Here is a 16,667-nt window from a genome sequence, read left to right on the forward strand (position 1 = left end):
TAAAAAAAAAAAAAATATTTTTAATGTATTTAAACACAAAAAAATATTTTGAAAAACAACCGCAATTATATTTTAGATAGTCACTAAATAAAAAAAATAATGGTTAAAGAAGAGCATTCTGGATTTTAATTTCACGACAAGTATATAGAAGAATTTAATTTTATCTGAAAGGAAATTTTAATATAAATTGATATCTTAAATTTGTTAAAAAAAAATAGGATAAATTATCTGCTCAACGCAGAGACTCCCACGTCAAGTGGCGTGTTAAATCCCTTTTATTAAGCTAAATCACGAAGAAGATTGTGATTGATGGCAATGGATTTCCAACTCAGCTTGTAATAAATTATTGAATTTATCGTTTAATTCCTAACAAATCCAGCAGGTGAAAGTTAACTCCTCGTTGTGATGGTTAAATTAATATGCACTCAATTAATATTAAGCTTGCTTCATACCCTTTCCCACTCATATTAATAACTAATTATATCTATAATTAAAAAAGTGTGATAATGATTATTTTTAAAAGTTTTTTTATTTAGAAATTCTTTAAAATATATTTTATTTTTAATTTTTAAGAATTATTTTTTACATTAACATATCAAAACTATAAAAAAATAATTAAAAAAATCAAATTTTTAGGAAACACGATTTCAACCACTTTTTCAAGCATTATCTAAAAAAAAATAATTCTAAATGAGTTTTTATAATCCCATATATTTTTCAATTAAAAATATATTAAAATAATATTATTTTAGATTTTCTTTTAAGTTTTAACATCATTTTAAAAACATTTTAAAAAATAAGTTTAATTGCAGACCATTGCTCATTACCCATGGAGCCTAAGCCTAAAAACTACAAGCTTATTTGTTTTTGTGTTTTAAAAGCGTATTTTTTTTTAAAATTATTTGTTTCTTTACTTGAAATTAATTTTTTAGTGTTTTCATGCTGATTAAAAATAAAAAAAAATTAAATATTATTTCAACAATTTTCAAATAAAAAATACTTTAAAAAATAATTTTTATCACATTACCAAATAGATTTCAAAATAATATTAACAATAACTTGTCACTAATCTAACTATGATAAAAAAAAAATTGTAATGATTAAAACCATGTTTTAGATGATAATATTTATTTTTTAAAATGTGATAATAGTGTTTTACATTTTTTTATTTAAAATAAATTAAAATAATATCTATTTATTTAAATAAAAAATTGACTTTTGATATAATATATAAAAAATTAATTTAAAATAAAAAGAAATAAATTCTAACCACCCTCCGTAAGTCACGGTAGAAAATGAAAATGGGATTTTATCTAAAGTCACAATAACCAACTTATAATTGGTGTTTCCTATTGCAAGAACATTGGCAGTGCAAGTTACATCCTCGTCAATCCTAAAACGTGGACGCCACCTTTCTACTCATCAACCCCACAGGCAATTCATTATTTAAGAATTCGTTGTATGAAATTGTTCTTCTTACGATCTTTCCTTCCAAACAAATCTAAATGTACAGTAAAGAACTCGGGCAAAAGGGTCCCACCCATATAATAGGACTCTCACAACCGATTAGATGTTGACTTCTTAACTAGTCATACAAATCAGGGGTCAAAATCATCTGATCAGACCATTGTGTTACCCCACCATGTTGAACCCAAAGAGACAACTTGGAAAAAAACAAAGGTTGGAGGCTCCTCCTGGTTTCCCATCTCAATGGTGATTATTGTGATCTAATCTGATCTGTAACTAGCAATTTAAAGTCTTGTTTGATTTTCAAACAAACAGAATCCTTTTTGTTTTCCCTCACTCTCACACCTCACAAAGATCTTACCTTTTTCTGGCCTTCTCTTCAAAAGTTCACATGTCCTCTCCCCAACAAATGCAATCATCTCCAGACCTCACTGCCTTGCCTTAGCTCTCTCTCTCTCTCTCTCTCTCTCTCTCCAAGGGCTCCTGTTTCCTCTCTCTGTAAAGCCATTTCCTTCAAAAACTCTGAGTTTCCTTTTTCTAAAAACCTCCATTTCCTTCAAAACCCATTTTGCATTTCCTTAAAAAACTCCATTATCAATGAGTTCACAAGCACCCAAATCAAGTAAACCAACAAAACCCCAAAACCAAAACCAACCCACATCAAGATCCCCTTCCTTGTCAACCCATTTAGCCATGGTTGAACTCAAGCAAAGAATCATAACTTGTCTCTCTAAACTTGCAGACCGTGACACTCACCAGATCGCCCTTGAAGAACTTCACACAATAACACAAACAATCTCTCCTGACGCGTTGCCAATGTTGCTAAACTCTCACTATGACTCACTTTCTGAAACCTCCAATTCAAAGCCCTCGGTTAAGAAAGAATCTTTGCATCTTCTTTCACTTGCTTGCCAATCTCATAGAGATTTGACATTACCCCATTTGGCAAAAATCATTTCTTGCATTGTTAAAAGGCTTAAAGATTCAGATTCTAGTGTTAGAGATGCTTGTAGGGAAGCTATTGGGGTTTTATCAGGGTTATATTTGAAGGGTAATGGTGGTGGTGGAGAAGGAGGTGGTGGTGGGGATGGTAATGGTAACGGTGCGGGGCCTATGGTGGGGTTGTTTGTGAGACCTTTGTTTGAAGCAATGGGAGAGCAAAATAAAGTTGTGCAATCTGGAGCTGCTATGTGTATGGCGAAAATGGTGGAGTGTGCTGCTGCAGAAGGGGATGATAGTGGTGGTAATGTGCCCATTGGGGCATTTCATAAGCTGTGTCCAAGGATTTGTAAGTTGCTGAATGGACAAAGTTTCCAGGCGAAAGCGGCTTTGTTGGGGGTAGTAACGAGTTTGTCACAGGTTTGTGAAATGTGGTTGTTTGATTTTATTATTCATTTTAGCAATGTGTGTAAACTGTGTTGCTTTTTATTATAATTTGGCTGGTGTGTATATTGTTAATTATGTGAGTCTGTTTGGTTTATGAGAAGTTGTGGATGAAATGAGATTCTGTTTGTGGCTTTGTTTTTGGGTTTCGTACTGATGCATTTTCGATTATATTTTGTTGGGAAAGAGAATGAACAATGGATTGTTCTGATGATGCGTGATTGAATTTAAGCTCTGTGGTTATTATGGTGAATGATGATTTGTAGGATATGCGTTTGCCAAGTTTGATAGCGTGGTTGTTTCATGTGTGATTTATATGGGTTTTTATCATTGTGCATCGATCAATCTTTGGTTAAGGCTTAAAAGGAATTGAAAGAGAAGGAATGGAAATTTGGGATTTTGGCATTTGGTTATGTTCGATGATGCACTGTGTTTATTAATCTTGACAATCAGCATTAGAGAAAGAAGGCATAAGTTGTGGCCGGATATTCTGTTTTTTTTTTCTCTGATCTGTAAACTAAAAGTTGCCAAAAGAGAAGTACCACCTCTTGTTTGTCAAGATGCTTGGATTAGGTAGTCTAAATTTATGACTTGCTTGAATGGCTAAAAATTGCGAGGAAAGAGAAGAAAAGGTTGAATTTTATAGCGTTACCTGTGAAGGTTTCATGTCTCATTTGATAATTTATAAATCGTGGATAGAAAATTTGGAACGTTGGCATAGGTTTTCCACAATCTGTCTCTCTCTACAATCCCATTCTTAACTGAAATCTCTCTCCCTCTCCCTCTCTCTTTTTCTTTCTCTGGCTCAGACTCTCTTTCCTCTTTTAAAATACCACCCATTTCTCCGCAAACCATGCAAGATGAGCACACAAGCTTTCAAATCCCCTAAACCTGTGAAATGCTTAAACCAATCTCCACCCCATCCTCCTCTACATCATTTTCTCTTTCCAAGCAATTAGCAAATATTGCACTCAAGCAACAAATCTTACTCTCTCTTTGTAAACTTGCTGACCATGACACCCATCAGGTTGCTTTGGAAGATCTCCATTCCATTACCCAATCCCTGCCCCCCTATGCAGTCCCTGTGCTTCTTAACACCCTCTATCAATCCTCTTCTGACCCCACCAATAAACCCATTATTAAAAGGGTATCTCTCCATTTACTCTCTCTCTACTGTCAATGCCATCATGATTTAAAGTTACCCCGTTTAACCAAAATCATTTCCCACATTATCAAAAGGTTGAGAGATTCAGATTCAAGTGTTAGGACTGCTTGTTGTGATGCCATTGGGGTTTTGTCAGGGTCATATTTGAAGGGTAGAGTGGGGCTGTTCATTGAGCCATTGTTTGATGCAATGCGGGCACCAAACAAAGGTGTGCAATTGGGTGCAGCTATGTGTATGGTGAAGATGGTTGAATGTGCTCAACTAGATAGCATACTAGTTGGGGAATTTCAGAAGCTGTGTCCTAGGATTTCTAGGTTGTTGAATTGTAAGAATTTCTTGGCCAAGGCTGATATTTTGGGAGTTGTGAAAAGTTTGTCACAGGTTTGGGCAATGTCGTCCAGTTATCTCTATGTTTTTGAAATGTACAATGTTTTCTTTTGGTGATAATGCTACCTTTCAAGATTGAAACATTTGTTACCTTTCATGACTCGGTTTAGATTCATAATTTGTCAGACTCCTCCAAATTGTAGCGCTTGAGAGAGAACAAATTCCAAACTTCTATAATTTCCAAATAGTTTTCTTGATAATTGTTAAATAGCTTTCTTTGTTTCCTGATTATTTCAATTCAATATTTTCTAGGCAGTTTAAAGTTTCTCTCAGTTCACTAAACTAGCTTAGTAGTGTTTGTTGAAGTAACTGTAATTGTCTCATGATTATAAATTAGCAACTCAAATTGGATATTTGTAAATTCTAGTAGCAAAGAGGCAAAATCCAGGAGTTTTATTGATTTTTTTTTTACAGGTGGGAGCAATTGCACCACAAGGTTTGGAACCATTGTTACAAAACATTCGTGACTGCCTTGGGAGCACAGATTGGGCTACACGTAAAGCTGCAGCTGATGCTTTAAGTGCTATAGCACTGCATTCAAGCCGCTTGATTGCAGATGGAGCTGCTAATTCCACACTGACAGTGCTTGAAGCTTGTCGTTTTGACAAGGTACCTTCTTCAAACCATTTTTTTTTCTCAATTTTTTTTTAAATTTTATTTACAGGATTAATGCCTCCTCTTGATTATCTCATTTCAATCATTTTCAAGATCAGTGAGCTTCCCTTGGTTTTTATGATTGTATTGCTGAGTTCGTGATGGATGTGTGATGCATGCATTTTATTTATTACTTTTTATAACCTTGTTAAAGCTTTAAATTTAGTTGTGTTTCACACGTGTTGTTTATCACCTTGTGAAACAAATGCTGCAACTATTAAAAGATGAAAAACAAAAGAAGCTACTCCAAAATTTTGTTTCTCGAGATATAAAAAAACTAATTTTCTATTCTGTTAAAATGAGATTGATTTGGAAAAAAAATTAAGTGGTTTGATAATAGGTATAATATTTATCCTTTTCAAGCAAGTATCCAACTGCTCCTCATTTGGTGAAGATGGGCCCTTCTTGTTTGCTCTTTTTTTGAATACCCTTCCAACAAAAAAATGATTGGATTTTACTGATAGAGAAGAACATTCAGCTAGAAAGTCCAATCAAATCTGTTGTGCATTATCCGGGATGACATGATGAATCTATGGAAGGAAAAGAAGGCACTTCTAAACTGCCTAGCTTTTCTCAACTGTTCTACAAGCTGCCAATTAACAAAAATATATTATTCTTGTGATTCTTATATGGTAGATATGCTGTAGTCTTTAGAGGTGCATGTTAAATTCTATAGTTTTAAGGATTATCTCGTTTCTAATTTTGAACTTAAGGATATGGAAAATAGGTTCAAGTTACCTGTTTCTGCCTTTTGAACTACCATTCATTCATTACCATTTATTGGCATAACAGATAAAACCTGTCAGAGATAGCATGACAGAAGCATTGCAATTATGGAAGAAAATTGCTGGTAAAGGAGAAGGTGTTCCTGATGACCAGAAAAGTTCCTCTCTGGGTGGGTATTCGTGCAATACTTTTCTTTTTGTTTGTTGTATCTCATCACAGGGGTGTGACGTCACTGCGACACTGTTAATGAACCTTCAATTTCAATTATCTAATCATTGTTTCTTCACCTTTTTCTTTATATTTAATGTTTAGATGGTGAGCATCATGAACAAGCTGAGTTGTCAGATAAAAATCTAAATCCTAATGACCAAAGAAAGGAGTCATCAGCAAGGGATGCATCCAATGGTACTTCCCCAACCAAAGATTCAGCATCAAAAAGCAAAGGCGGAAGCATTCATGACAAAGCAGTTGTAATATTGAAGAAGAAAACTCATGCTTTAACAGATAAAGAGTTAAACCTAGAATTCTTCCAGAAACTTGAAAAAAGGGGTTCTGGTGATTTGCCAGTAGAAGTAGTTGTTCCTCGTAGATGTCTCGATTCTTCCAATTTGAACAACGAGGAAGAATCAGAACCAAATGATTCAGAATCAAGGGGGAGGCCAAACCGCATGGGAAACAGCCAATCGGATGATATTCATGGAGCTTTCAACACCAAATTCCGCAATATAGAAAGAGGAATTACTGGAAAAGATTTAAGAACCAGAACATTTGATGATGAGAGGATTGACATAAACCATAGGGAGTCTTCTGGCAGTCGTGCAGGTTTCTCCAAATCTGATGGTCAATCTGAGGGATCCTTCATAAATAATAAAGGAAATTGGTTGGCCATCCAGAGACAGTTATTACAGCTGGAGAGACAACAGGCTCATCTCATGAACATGCTTCAGGTCTGTGTATAATTTTACATTAAGGAAATTGTTATCATGCATGTTTTTATTTTGCTAATGAGATGCTTTACATTGTAGGATTTTATGGGGGGGTCTCACAACAGCATGGTAACATTGGAAAACAGAGTTAGGGGTCTTGAGAGAGTTGTTGAAGACCTGGCACATGATTTGACAATATCATCAGGCCGCAGAGGCAATAACTTTGCTATGGGTTTTGAGGGATCTTCTAATAGACCTTTAGGGAAGTATAATGGCTTCTCTGACTACTCTAGTACAAAGTACAATGGGTGGGTTCCTCTTGGGGAAAGATTTTCCCAATCGGATGTTACAGCTTCAGGCATGAGGGGAAGGGGCTCTCATAGGAGATCAGACACATCTGATGCCTGGGAATTCCCCACATATGGAGCTTCCAGGAATGGACAGGCTGTCTCAAGGAGAGCTCCAGGCAGTGGTTCTTTGAATGTTAGATCACCTAAATCTGAACATGAAGGTGATCAGTTAGGCAACAGGAGAGCTTGGGAGAAAGGAGCTGGACCTGTTAGGCATGGTGAGGGACCTTCTGCTAGAAGTGTCTGGCAAGCCTCAAAGGATGAAGCTACCTTAGAAGCCATTCGGGTGGCTGGGGAGGACAGTGGGTTAGCTCGGACAGCAAGAGTGACCATCCCTGAGATGACTGCAGAAGCTATGGGAGATGATAATGCTGGGCAAGAAAGGGACCCTATCTGGACATCTTGGAGTAATGCAATGGATGCCCTTAAAATGGGGGACATGGATACAGCTTATGCTGAAGTTGTATCCACAGGGGATGATCTCTTGCTTGTGAAGCTTATGGACAGATCAGGTCCTGTGGTTGACCAACTTTCCAATGAGACTGCATGTGAAGTCTTGCATGCTATTGGACAGTTTCTAATGGAGCAGAACTTGCTTGACATCTGTTTGTCTTGGATTCAGCAGGTATGGTTTTTTCTCCACTCAATATTATGAGTTGCATAATTTGAGTAATTCTTTACGCAAACTCTATGGAATAATAACATTTAGAACGCCCTCACCCCCAAACCCAGATTATATCAGGTTGAGGAATGTTTATAACTTCCATCTAGAGTTGCTTCTGGAGTTGGAGTGCATTATAAAATCAGCAGGTGTCTTGGAAGTGCCTATAACCTATTATGTCAGTTGTCACAAAGCACAAAAGCCCCAACTCACTTGAATTATGCATTTCATAAAATACATATGTAGGGCATAGGTGTGATTTAATGGAAAAGAGAGAAAAATGGCCGCTGCTATTCCAACATCAGTTTTCGATTGTTCAATAGCCAAGCCATATGAACAAATTTCTTCTAGGCATATTTGGAGCTTGATGGATAAGGTTTTGAACTTTTCTTATTGTTTATTGTTTGGCATTGCAGCGAACCCTCTAACCTAATGTCCTTTCTCCCCCCAGCCCCTGTGTAAATGAGTTCTTATATTTATCTCATTTCCCATACTAATGGTTTGAATTTGCTTGTTTAGTTGGCAGAAATAGTGTTAGAAAATGGATCCCATGTCTTTGGCATTCCCATGGAAATGAAGAAAGATATCTTGTTGAATTTGCATGAAGCTTCTACCTCCATGGAGCCCCCAGAGGACTGGGAAGGTGCAGCACCCGACCAACTTTTGTTGCAACTGGCATCTGCCTGGGGAATTGAAATACAACAGTTTGAGAAGTAGTAATCAATAGTTGAAGCGACTATTTTACGCTCGGATTCTGTATTTTATAAACAGATTGATTGTGGCATGTGGTTATACGTCCTGAATTTTGGAAATTAAATGTAAATTGAAAGACAAGGTTTTTCAAACAAATATATGATCACATGGATTTACTCGAGTTACACACTGGAATGCTTTGCACTTACAATGCGATGCGTAAGGGGTCATTGGCCACATTAATTGCTGAAAACTAGCAAAATTCTTGCAAAAAATGAGGAACAATTTCTTTTACATGCTTCTTGATACAATTGCATGGCGCCAACTCCCAAACTCACCAGAAAATTTACAGGAAACAGTTGCATAAAATAACATCAATATGCAGAGGGCGTCCGTACATGTCTTCACCATGGATATGAGATTAGAAGACCGTCAAAGCAGGGCAGCAAACTCCCTTGCCTATTCATGGCCAAAACAGTGCAGCTACATCATCAAGGGCAACAATTTGATATCAAGGTTGCTGTATCGAGAATGGCTCCCAGAGCAAAATAGCCTCAAAGGATGGAATTTGCCTCGACATGGACAATGTGGACGGTGCGAGAATATAACTCCATTCTCAAGGTAGGAGAAAGAAGGTAGGAGGAACCTCAAATGAGATTTCAGCCCATGTCGACATCCAATTGTGGCAATGGAGCCATATACCTATTTAGCAGCATACCAGTTTTGAGCACACTTTGAATCAACAGCTAGGTCCACATTAAGAAAATTCTTGCCACCAAAGGGTTTAGACATGCACCCAACAACTATTGCCTTGGCAACCTCAGCTGACTCAGTTGGTCCTTCCAGGATCACTTCATCATGAACCTGTGTTTTAGATAATGTTAATTCAAACAAATTGTCGGTTATGAATTTTTCTTGGAAGACTTAAAATTACTCGCATGTAATTATGAATTCCCGGAGACTAAAATGTGCAAGAGTAACATTATTGAAAAATCACTCAATTTACAAAGTTGCATGGCATCCTGTTATATATGGCATGCAAAATCGATGGAAGAAGGATTCTAAAGACTACAGCCATGACAACTTGGTTCCAATCAAGGATACAAATTAAGACACGAGTGAATGAATGCAGCTTGCAATCTCATGCCAAAGCAGAATCATCAGAGGCAAACATCAAATTTTAACGACAAAAAAATATGTACCTGTAAAAGCAGCTTCCATCCAAGTTCCTGCAGACGTGTGTTCTTTGATATTTCTAGCATAGCACACATAGCAACATCTGCAGCACTACCCTGTAGCAGCCACTCACATGAGATAAGAGAGACAGAGAGAGCAGGAAAGGGAAAACTTAAGTGAAAAGGAAAGAATGGAAGAACCTGCACTGGGGTATTGATAGCAGCCCGCTCAACATGACCTCTTAGAGAAGAACTAGCATCAGTCAATGATGGAAAGACACGAGCCCGTCCCAGCAATGTGTAAACACGTCCATTTTCTCTGGCTTCTTTCTTACGAGCTTGTTGCCATTTAAGCACTTCTTTTCTTTCTTTATACCAGAGATTAACAGTTTCCCTTGCTTCCGCCACAGAAACCTGGAAACAAAGATGATAAAGACCACACCTATGGATCAGCATGATTCGATTCAAATCAGGACGAATCACCAATTATTTTAGGTTTATCCGGTAAAGTTACCTTCCAATCCCTGGAAAGCCCCACAGGAGTCTTTCCATAAGCAATAGAAAAGTTAAGCATTTTAGCTTTTCTTCTTTCAGAAGCAAAGGCATCCTGAAAAATAAGTTTCATTCAGTAACACTAGGTACACTGAATTCTATAATTCTACTTCTTGATCATAACATAATGCACAAACAAAAGGAGAAACATTGCCAAATCTTTAAAATCAGAAAAATGCAAATAAAATAAAATAAATGATTTGACTACACTTGTTAGATACATTCACAAGCAAAATGGAAGAATAATAAACAATTCACCTTCAGTAACGGAACGGGGGGTTTGTCTTCACCAGGTTGAGGATACCACTCAAGAAGCACTTGCTTTTTCTCAATGGCCTCACGAATATGCGGATACATGTTCATAGCTGTCCTTGAATGGAAATCTCCACCAGCTTTAAAGGCATCCAACATGCTCTTACAGTTGGCAAGATGTGCAAGAATCCTAAGTTCCAGCTACGATACAAATACATATTTCAATCACCCTTCACTCACACTGATTTATTTATGTATATAAACTCAAATGCTTACTTGCCCATAATCAGCAACAATAAGTGAATTTCCAGGTGCAGCTATAAATGCCTGACGGATCTTGTACCGGTCTTTCTCCAAAGCAGGCTGATTCTGATTTATAGAAGACAAGATGTTAGCACTCTTTAATCTCTACTGCATTCAGAAAGAAAACAATATTCAAATTTCTTTTCTTGTCTTAAGATTTTATAAAATCAACTGACAAACCACCATGAAAACTCCATGGTGCATTCTAACACCATCCTGACTGACTATCCTACAAAATGCCTTAGTAATTGATACCTCCAAGAATGAAAAATTAAAGCCTTTGCAGTTGCAATTGGAATAATGGATGCAATACATAGATGCTTTGACGTGCAAGTAAAAGGCTCAGGCAAACAATTGGTTTCACAGTTGTTATGATTAACTGAAGCAGCCAAACAGATATTTGATAGAAGCAGCCAACATATTTCACGGGCAATAGAAATCATATTCCATTCAGCACATAACAATTAGAAAGATTCTCAACTAAAGCACCAGGGCATCTTTGTTGAAACATTGAAGTCATATTAATTCAGTTAATTCTAAGGTGTTAAAATAAGAGTGAAAAGACCTGCAAATTTGGTCTCCTAGCTGATAAGCGCCCGGTTTCTGTATTGATATTCAGAGAACAGTGAACACGCCCACCCTTGCCTGATATGTCGCTGCTCTGTGGTGGAAAGACACCAATATCAGTATGAACTAGTCTGAAGAATTAGAGGTAGAAAACAAATGCATGGACAGCAAACTTGCTTAAACTGAGAAAGCACTGAAATCGAAATGCTTACAGTACCATTGGAAGATAAAAACATGTATTAACAACAACAACAACAACAAGAACAACAACAACAATAACAATAACAATAATAATAATATTGTTATTATACTTGGGATTGGGTGCTCTGGGAAGAACCAGGAATGGATATTGGAGTTCCATTTTTTGTCTTGTCCATTATTTTGTTTGAACCTTAGAGCTGGTTTGAGTTTTCCAGGATGTTTTCAGTGCCTGCAGAGGTTGCTTTCTAGTTAGTAGAGTTCGGGGGAATCGTTATTTACAGATTGTTGACAATTTCACTAGCGGGGGGTAGACATTTATTTTCTTAGGTAGATTTATGATTTAGGAATCCAAGTCCCATTAGTAGAAGGAATAACTCAGCCTATAAATATGCTTATAGTCTTTCAGTTTCAGTATAAAACTTACTATGACTAAAGTGCAGTCTTTTAGCTTAATATGTTGACAGTGCGATGCTTTCGTTAAAGGAGCAATTCCTTAAACCCTAGGTGAGTCCCTCGTTTTTTTTTCCCCTTTTCCAGCTTTTATCAGAATCTCGAACTAAATACCCATTGCACACAGAAATCTTAGACCTCAACAATGGCCCCAATACAATGAGGCAACCACAATACCACAGCGGCACAGAATAAATGCATCTAATCAGGCACAGAGTTAGTTCACATACAAACACAACGATCAAAAGGAATAGCACATCAAAATAGCAGTAAAAATTACCTGCAGGGGGAGGATGAAGTTGGATATCAAAGAATCAATAGAGCAAACTTCACATAAAGAAGCAATAGCATGACAGGCCTCAACCCCTTCTTCTGGTGTTTGAAACCTACGCAAACCTGCTACATACTCAGATTCTACTTTATTCTCAACATAGGACCCTTCGGAATTTGAATCTTCATCTGTCATTGTCCCAGAATCATCCAAGACAGCATCATCTAACTGCAAGCCAGCAGCATCATTGGCATCGCTAACAGCATCAGAAATCTTCCCAGCCAAGGCCTTCAAAGCAACTCCACTGACTGAAGGCCAACCACTTGCGGTATATGTCTCAACAGGCAGATCAACTCCAATGCTACATAACTTAATGTTGCGATATTTTGTGGGAGTCTTCTTGCCTTCTTCAATCACTTTATCAACATTTGGAACTTTGAATGTTTTATCTTCTGGAAGAGTAAGGAGAGGATCCTTGCTGAAATGAAAATAATTAAAACAAATGAGGTGATTTTTCCATCCACCCTTGGTTTAGATGAAACTCGGTACTAACTGGTGCGCATTGTCACTGGATTTTATGCAAGAAAACTTGACCCGAATAATTTCCGAATTTAGGAATTCCACGGTACAAATACTTTTGTTCAAATTGTAATGAAAATCAACTTTCATGAGGAATGTGTCCCCTTCCCAGGACAGGCCTCAAATTTACACTTCAAAAGCACATTCAACAAAAAAACTGATTCATGGCACAAATATTTTGATATTTTTAAATAAAGGAAGGAAGTTTAACTTTTACCTGTTCTGAACACCACCAAAAAGTAATTGGCGCAGTTGTGTATCACTTCCCACATTCATGTACTTGGCATCAGGGCAATACTTACAAGCCCAATTACGAAATCTGTTAGCAGCAACCTCCTGTTCTGCTTTGGCAACCTTCTCCACCTCAGCAAGATATGCCCGGTCAACCAGCATGCCCTCGGTTTCCATTCTAACTAGAATCTCCCCAAATGGTTGCCAGTATTCCTGGTAGAAGTCAAACATAGATTTTTGAAAAACACGTTTTCCATCCATATTCCAAGGCATTTTAGATAGTTGGCTCTCCATGCTCTTATAAAGCTGCAAAGTGCTTATTGCATCCAAAGCAGAATAACAAATCCACGGTTCTCGCTCTTCTCTTTGTAACTCTTCAACAGGGGCAATGATGGTCAGTTTGCCTTCAGATCCATCTTTTTTCAACTTTTTCTTGCCAAAGATGGTTTTCATTGACACTTTACCAATCAATTCTTTATAGCATGATCCTGCCCCACGCATGACTTTTTGATCACCTGTAAGAGCTTCAAGAGAATACCCACCCTTTAATCTTCTTGATGAATCCCATAATCGTGCCATGTGCATTGTATCAGCATGAAAACCAGAAACAGAAAACCCGTAGTTCTCGATGACGTGGTTATCAAAGCTGTAGTTGTGCCACACCTGCAGAAAGGATAAGCAACTTCAATGTTGGTTCAATTTGTATTTGTGGACTGTGAATGCAGCCTAGTAAAACAACATGGCATGAGCAGTTGAATTCTCTAAAGTACAGACAAGGCTGTGGACTGTTTAACATAGTAAAAAATGATCATTGCTTTACAAGGAAAAAGAAAGAACATGCCTCTTCCAGGGGGGGGGAAAAACAATGTCAGAGTCCAAATCTCTGCCCAGGCCAAATATATATAAAGGTGAAAAATAATTGCAACGGCAAGCTTATTCACATCAGCAACCTCCCACTATGCTGATGTTACATCAATTATCTAAATGACCATCAAGCTATGTTAAAGGAGCTGTAGATCAAGAGAGCAACAACAAATTAAAACTGACAAAATTTACCTTTTTTATGTCCGGGTCTTCAAAAAACAGAGCAAATTCATTCAAAAGATCCCTGCCTCCACCATCAAGAACATCTACCCAGATACAAGATTTCCCGTGTCCAAAATCTGCCTCAGGTCCACAATAAATACTGACACATGTTATCTCTCCATGGTCAATGGGTGTTTCCTCTTTCACATCAATTCTGGCAACCTATAAAGATACTTTATCAGAAATTTAAATTATAAATACATAGGAGTTCCAATTAACTCAGAGACATGCATATCCTTTAACATTCATGTACATAGAAAATGAGGTTGTAGTATACATGTATGTGATGTGGAATTTATCAGAATCAGAAATGATGAGTTTTAAATATCATGGTATACTAAGATTAAGCTTGACATTCATAGCAGAGCCATCTAGGAGCATTACATACATGTAAAGGTGAAAGCTAAAAAACAAAGAAAAATTAATTTAAAACAAACCAAATATAACCAAATAAATCTTAAAATTAAGCTTGAAACGTGTATCTCTGCATAACAAGGTAATATCCCTTTCACGTTAAATATGTGTCTGTAGTGTTTTGCTCTGGAATAAAGATTAATTTTACAGAAGTTTTAGAAACTTTTACCTCTCTGGGATTATTGAGCTTTGGCGCAACTATAGCATCTTGCTACTGACAGGAACTTCAATATGAAGCCTGAGTAATATGCTATATTTTGAGATTAGAATTTGGTTTAATAATTTCTTTAATTTTTGAAAACAATTTGAACAGTTTTAAACCCACCTAGAAATTGTCCTTTTTAAAACCTTAATCCACTGCACAATCAACTTCAAAAATTAAACTTAAGCTAAAATTACTGCTCACATTAAAAAACTTGCACTGTGAACAGCTCAATATTCATGTATTCTCCTCTTAAGGTGGATTCTAAATCTGAGAGTGCAATTTTGGCCTTAGTTTGCTTCCATTGAATCCTCAAAGAGCTACTTATCTAACTTTTTATGTTAATGTCTACATCAGTTTAGGGCATTCCTGCAGTACTACACCAGCATGCCTCTCTATTGTCTGAGCAATTATATCTTAAAAGAAGATAGCAGAAAGAACTTGATTTGATTTAAGTGCATACCTCAGTATCGCAAGCATGGATAAGATGCCTATACTGATTTGTAAGCTTACTAACAACCTCCTTTGCCATAGTGACATTATCAACAACCAGTACACTCTCATATATACTAGTAAGCCTCTCACGAATGTCTAGCTTGTGAGGCCTTCCATTGGTCTGGACTTGCTCCTTTGAACCAATACCTGTGTGTCCAAGTTCACTACACTGGAACTGCTTTTCATTCTCCATTCTCTGCATGAACGATCCATTATTCCACGCACTCTCTTTTAAAATGTCATCCAAAGATGAACCATTTGGCCTTTTGTTATCAACCAGCTGACCAACATTCCTGGAAATTAGTTGTTTCTGACTCTTAGGTTTATCTTGTGTTTGTATTGCATTAATATCCATCCTTTCATATTTAAATGAATAAACACTACCATCATATTCACATTTCTGCTTCAACAGTTCATTACTCTCCTGTTTCCATAACGCTCTAGTACCATCACGAAGGATCGTAGTGAACTCAAGACCAGGAGGCGCATTAGAATTTCTTGAAACCACCCTCCTCTTCTCATCTCTCTTTTGCATGTCATCAATCACTTGCAAAGGGATTTTCCCCCAAAACCTAACAAATACAAGGAACACAAATTTTATTCTATACATGTGAAGCATCAAATACCAAAATCTTAATCAGAAAGTGTAATTTTTACATGGATTGACTCTCTTTAGTTAAGACCAATAAGAGGTCTACATAAACCGATTCTATACAACTTTTTAATGGTTTACTTGCAAACACATTTAGCATGTTCCAAACACCAGATTATCAGAACACCCAGATAGCAAAAACTATGAAGACTAAACAACATCTTAAACACTTAGTACAAAATGAAGCTTTCTATACTCATAATCAAGCAAGCCATAAATGGAACGGTATGAACAAATAAAAATGTGAGTATCAACTAAACTGAAAAGCCTACAAAAATCACGTTGTTCAGTACACAACATCAAATTCTATCAACACAAACCTTTGCTACACTACATTACACTGCACTGCACTCAAAACCCAAACAAAGAAAGGAAAAAAACTGGGTGTTAAATAATTTCCAAACCCAGGTAGAAAAACTTTAAAAACAACAAATGAAGGTCTTGACATGAATAATAAAAGTGAAGAAACCTGTGAAGGGCAACAGAGAAAGGCCTAGAAGAACCTTCCCTGGAGGCAAAGCAAGGACAAGAGCGAGATAACTTGAAATAAGAAGGGCATATTGGTCTAAAAGGACTGATTTGAGTGGTGGTGGAGGTGATTCCCATAGCTAAAACGTCAGCAAACCTCCCCAGCTTAGCAGCCCTACTTCTACTATATATGAGAGCCGTTTTGTAAGGGTTTTGGTGGCAAAGAAAGTAAAAAGAAGGAACTTTGAGGGTGTGGTTTGTGTTATCTGAGGGGGGATGCAAGTGGGACTGTGAAAGATACAGGAGCAGAGGGAGATGGAGAAGACAAATACGAGGGAAGGCCAAGAGGTCTAAACT

General features: G+C 37.0%; 2 protein-coding genes across 2 annotated transcripts; one reads left to right on the forward strand and one right to left on the reverse strand.

Moving 5' to 3' along the window:
- Positions 1 to 1,555: 1,555 nt before the first annotated feature.
- LOC118040958 (microtubule-associated protein TORTIFOLIA1) lies at positions 1,556 to 8,597 on the forward strand. Its single transcript, XM_035048040.2, has 6 exons — positions 1,556 to 2,826; positions 4,817 to 5,011; positions 5,849 to 5,951; positions 6,095 to 6,729; positions 6,808 to 7,683; positions 8,239 to 8,597. Exons 1-6 carry the CDS (start codon positions 2,065 to 2,067, stop codon positions 8,434 to 8,436), a joined length of 2,769 nt encoding a protein of 922 aa, XP_034903931.1. The 5' UTR covers positions 1,556 to 2,064; the 3' UTR covers positions 8,437 to 8,597.
- A 28-nt stretch (positions 8,598 to 8,625) lies between these two features.
- Positions 8,626 to 16,667, reverse strand: LOC118040956 (DNA polymerase I A, chloroplastic/mitochondrial). The gene is made up of 12 exons (XM_035048039.2): positions 16,312 to 16,667; positions 15,159 to 15,762; positions 14,050 to 14,241; positions 12,980 to 13,656; positions 12,193 to 12,661; positions 11,260 to 11,355; positions 10,668 to 10,760; positions 10,398 to 10,592; positions 10,102 to 10,194; positions 9,789 to 10,001; positions 9,615 to 9,704; positions 8,626 to 9,276 (listed from the first exon to the last, which is right to left on the reverse strand). The coding sequence occupies exons 1-12, from the start codon at positions 16,446 to 16,448 to the stop codon at positions 9,115 to 9,117; spliced, it is 3,021 nt and encodes a 1,006-aa protein (XP_034903930.1). The 5' UTR covers positions 16,449 to 16,667; the 3' UTR covers positions 8,626 to 9,114.

Source organism: Populus alba, chromosome 1 (genome assembly GCF_005239225.2).
Source record: "Populus alba chromosome 1, ASM523922v2, whole genome shotgun sequence".
Lineage (NCBI taxonomy): Eukaryota > Viridiplantae > Streptophyta > Magnoliopsida > Malpighiales > Salicaceae > Populus > Populus alba.

Excerpts from the sequence above, each read along its gene's own strand:
- LOC118040958 (XM_035048040.2), top strand. The coding sequence starts at position 2,065 with ATGAGTTCACAAGCACCCAAATCAAGTAAACCAACAAAACCCCAAAAC. Across the intron at positions 5,952-6,094 it reads CCAGAAAAGTTCCTCTCTGG|ATGGTGAGCATCATGAACAA; the intron begins GTGGGTATTCGT and ends TTTAATGTTTAG. Across the intron at positions 6,730-6,807 it reads ATCTCATGAACATGCTTCAG|GATTTTATGGGGGGGTCTCA; the intron begins GTCTGTGTATAA and ends TTTACATTGTAG.
- LOC118040956 (XM_035048039.2), bottom strand. The coding sequence starts at position 16,448 with ATGGGAATCACCTCCACCACCACTCAAATCAGTCCTTTTAGACCAATA. Across the intron at positions 12,662-12,979 it reads TTTGGTGGTGTTCAGAACAG|CAAGGATCCTCTCCTTACTC; the intron begins GTAAAAGTTAAA and ends TTTTCATTTCAG. Across the intron at positions 10,593-10,667 it reads TTGTTGCTGATTATGGGCAA|CTGGAACTTAGGATTCTTGC; the intron begins GTAAGCATTTGA and ends TTTGTATCGTAG.